At 40.7% G+C, this 4512-nt stretch overlaps 1 protein-coding gene across 1 annotated transcript; it reads right to left on the bottom strand.

The window, feature by feature from the left end:
* Positions 1-1850: 1850 nt before the first annotated feature.
* On the bottom strand, positions 1851-3991 carry LOC118855241 (dnaJ homolog subfamily B member 1-like). Its single transcript, XM_036765321.1, is given in 3 exon segments — positions 1851-3143; positions 3146-3447; positions 3969-3991. Coding segments are annotated over 3 exon segments (1056 nt in total). The 3' UTR covers positions 1851-2412.
* Positions 3992-4512: the final 521 nt, after the last annotated feature.

The raw sequence follows: 4512 nt of genomic DNA, 5'->3' as shown, positions 1-4512 counted from the left end.
TCAGGAAGATCCTACCTAGGTTGTGTCCAAGGTCGTCTTCAAGACTTTCTCCCAGGCATAGATATCCACCTTAAAGTTCTCAGCTTGTAATGCCTGCCATTCCACTACTGGCTTCACGTGACCTATACCTGTAATCAGAGCTTAAAACAATATTAAATTGTAATCCCATAAAATCTTAAATAGCAAATAAATATCCTTCAGATAGGACTGTCCCAAATTTCATTGAGCTAATATTTATCAAATCAAGCTACATATCTTTTCTGTCTTCTAAAATACTTTCTCACACTCTCAACTTAACTTAAACCATTTGAAACTAGTATTCCTTTGGGACAGGAGAGGCTTAGCTAACTTCTGTTTGTCCCTAAACTTTCTTATCTGCCTTTCCTATTTTCCCTCAACCTTAATTTACCTTTCCAAATCTTTCAAACCCATTACTCAGCCTTCATTTCAGCCATAAGACAAAACAACTCATAAGTTAGTATTTTCATTGTCATAACTGTGTATACTGGAATCCCATTCCAGCTTCTTAAACACACAAAGACACACAAAAAAAGGGGATTTGTTTTTCGTGATAACTCATTCTAAAAGAAAGGAACACTTATTAGAAAGATCTGCCATCTCATCTCCCCCTGAGGGTGGGTTCTTTTCCATCAGAAGGCAAGTTTCACTAATAAGAACTGTATCCTTAAGACCCACATCCTCCTTGAAACCCAGTCTTATCCTAAAAACGCATCACTTTTGCTGACTTTAAAAAGCCAGGTTGTTTTTTTTTTTTTAGGCTTCTGACCCCTACTGTTCTTTCTTTCAGTAAAAACTCAAATCCCAGTAATTGTTGCCCCTCCCCTTTCCTTCCCTTCTGACAGGTGGGCTAAGGTGAATCCTCTTATCTAAACTAAGGGCGGGGAGGAGTAAGGAATTCAGACTGTCGTTTCCAACCTCCTTACTCAAAAAGAAACCTTGAATAAGACATTGAATGGCCTCAACCTCCCTCCCAAGGCTTCTATAGATTCCAATAATTCTAATAAGGTTCTCACCCAGAAACTCCGAAAACTCACAATAGGTTTGAACTGCAACCAATTGGCTTACAGGTGGAAATTCAGCAGGCCTTCTAAAATTATACAAAAAGATTTTACAGAACATTTTCAAAAGTACTTTCCCTTCTTAAAGCAAAATAACCTTTAAACATTTGGATTCATTTGCATTCACAAATTAGTCCATAAACCTCCAGATTAACATATATAAATATATAGTTTTAAAATGATAGACATCTCCTTTTTCCTTAAAGCAAATTAACCCTCAAATGCTGGAATTCATTAACTAAGTTGGTGCCAAATGTCCTCATTCTCAAATATTGCCCAGAATTCCTAGATATTACAAGTTCCTTAGTCAAAAAGTGTTATAATGTGGAGGACACTTAGTTTCTATAATTACATACCCAATTAATTAGCCTTATCACAATAATAACGTTTACCAGGACTTTAAAAAGCTTTTTCCATAAGAATTCCTCTACACAAGATTGATAAGAATTCATGACTAGATGGTTTCAAAAGTTCTTGTTTCAGTTAATAACCTCAATTTCTTAATTAACTATAATTCTTAATCTAACAACATCCAGATTATAAGAGGAATTATTTTACTCACTAGTGGTAACATTTTAATTTCTAAGGCCCAATACTTAGAAAAGATTATTGCCTTTAAAACCATATTTTTTCAATATTGCTGATACATCTGTTTGTCAAATTACACAATTTAGAAATGTAACAGTGCCCTAAACATAATTATGCATTTTAAAACTTGGAACAACCCATTTATCAATTTAGGTGAACACATATCTTTTTTTTTTTTGGGACAGCAAGAAAGGATGTAATTATTTTTGGAAGCAAAAACGAGACACGTAAAGACAAAGTTGGAATAAAATACATATCAGTAACACCACAAACAGCAATGAGGAGCAGAAATGGTCTTGCAACCAGGACTGTACTCCAGGCAGACATTAACTAACACTAATAGCCAAAACTGCTAAAAAACAGCAGAGTCCAATTGTGGGTCTAATGCTTTCCATCTAAAGGAGGGAGAAATGTATGTAGGGGTAGTTGAGCTGGAGATGACAGAAAACTTGGATTGTTCCTGGGAAAAGGGGGAGGAGGCTAGTTATACTGGCACCATTTAAAGAGGGTCAAATTCCTTGGATTGCTTACAGACTACCCCATTATCTGTGAACCTATTGTTTGAAAAACCACTGAAGCCTAATGCAAGACTTTCAAAGATTGTAATATATTCTCTGGAAACATTCAGTATATGAAAACCCTCTGTGGTCCCTTCCACCCTGGGGGCCCACAACTGTTGGAGATGGTCCAGAAAACCTTGAGCTTTGGAAATGTCCTTGGTTCAGTCCTTGGGGAGCAGAGATTGCTATATAGGCAGGATCTGCTCCAGGACGGTTCTTGAAGCCTGGGGAATTCTGTCAGGGAAATTCACTTCGAACTCAATAATGAGGTCCCCACATTTCTCTGGTGTTTTGGGGAGGGGAAGGCCTTCTCCAGGAACCTTCCGCCTCATTCCGGGCCTGATGACATCCTTGAACACTATGGGTATGGTCCTGCCATCCAGCGTTGGGACATTCACTGTACAGCCACACAGGGCCTCACGGAGGGTGATCCTTGCTGGGTAAATCACATCAGACCCATCTCTCTTAAATATATTGTGTGGCTTGTCCTTTAAAACAAAGACAATGTCAGCTGGAATGTTGGGTGAGGTTTGGTCTCCCTCTTTTGGGAAGGTAATCTTGGTCCCCTCTTTCCACCCTCTTTTCACTTCAATGGTCAGGATCTTGTCCTCATTGCGGATGCTCTTCCCATCGGGGTTAAGCCGCTTGTGGGAGATCTTCATCTTCTTGGTACAACCACTATAGATCTCCTCAAGTGAGACCCGGAGGTCGTGGGTAACCGGGGGATCCTGTTTTCGGCGGCTGTGTTCCCGGGCTGGACGGGGTCGGCTAAAGTTCATATTGGTAAAGCCACCCATGCCCAACGGGAAGCCAGAAAATGGGTCGTCAATGTCCATGCCTTCTTCTCCGTTTCGTGGACCAAAAAAGGTGTCAAAAGGGTTTCGGCCACCAAAGAACTCAGCACACATGGCATGAAAGTGTAGCTGAAGGACGCACCGTTAGGACCAGCACTGCTACCACTACCAGGGCCGCCACCCTTCAGTCCCTCCTCCCCGTAGCGGTCGAAGATGTCCCTGTTGCGCGGGCCGCTGAGCACGTCGTAGGCCTCGGCGATCTCCTTGAACTTCTCCTCGGCGCCGGGTTCCTTGTTCTTGTCCAGGTGGTAGCGTAGCGCTTGCCGGCGGTAGGCTCGCTTGATCTCTTGGTCCGAGGCGCCCCGGGCCAGGCCCAGCGTCTGGTAGTAATCCTTACCTATGGCCCCCACCCTCCCTCCGCCGTCCCTACCGGTGAACACATATCTAAATCTCCATGCACAGAGAATCTTTCATCTCATCATTTGAAACTACAACTTTAAATCACCAGATACATTCTCATAATAGAAAACTTTTTCACACAGAAAGTCTGTTCTCATGGTTAAACATCAGTATTATTAATTAATTACTTGTTATAACCACATATAACAGTTCCAAATTTTATCACATCCCTTTGAAAACCCAATTCACATATATCAAAATCAGCTTAAAATTGCTCTAATATCATTTCTTACCACACAATGGTCTTCTCAAATTCCACAATCTAAGAGAATTTTTCGGAACACAATGCAAGTTTAGAAATACAGAAACAATAATTTTCAGATGACATCTATTGCATTTCCAGATTTCCACATATAGAAATTATTCAGCTTATTACTTTTGGTATTTAAAAACCACTTCAAAAGTTAACAATTACATTAAATCAGAGAGATAATAATGTTGTATCTAACATATACCAGACTTTATGTTACGCATTTTACAATCATTACCATTTTGGTCCCATAACAACCATCATTATTATTTTCCCTTTACAAATCAGGAAACAGGTCAAACAGATTAAAATACAGTTTTACAACTGGAACAAGAAGTGTGAAGTTACCTACAGCAGAAGCTAGTATCCCAGTGGTGACAATTCTGGGAGGCAGAAAGTCCAAATCCATCTACCTCGCCCTTCCCCCACAACTGCAGAAGTTACTGAGCCTAAAGTGGTTTTGCAGCTGCTGGGACAGAGTGGGCAGAATGCATAGGACCTGGGTGATATTTCCAAGCTTTGCCAAAAAGGATGGGCTACAAAAGTACCCAGGGGCACAGGACTGTCAGAATACTGTCAGTCTGTGAAATTCTGCCCTTCTCCTCCTTTTGCCAGGTGGGGAAGGGTGATTTAAGTTTTCCCTACAGTTCTCCTGCATTATCTTCTACTAATCTGATCTGGGAAGAGAGGAGTTTGTTTTAGCTGCTCTAACTTTTACTGCAGCCCTGGCTCGGTCAGAGACAAGACAATGGTGAAAGATCTCAATGATTGTAACTCAAGTA

This window comes from Trichosurus vulpecula, chromosome 6 (assembly GCF_011100635.1).
Source record: "Trichosurus vulpecula isolate mTriVul1 chromosome 6, mTriVul1.pri, whole genome shotgun sequence".
Lineage (NCBI taxonomy): Eukaryota > Metazoa > Chordata > Mammalia > Diprotodontia > Phalangeridae > Trichosurus > Trichosurus vulpecula.
Note: the sequence above shows the minus strand (reverse complement) of the source record. Positions and strands in the feature narration are given on the sequence as shown.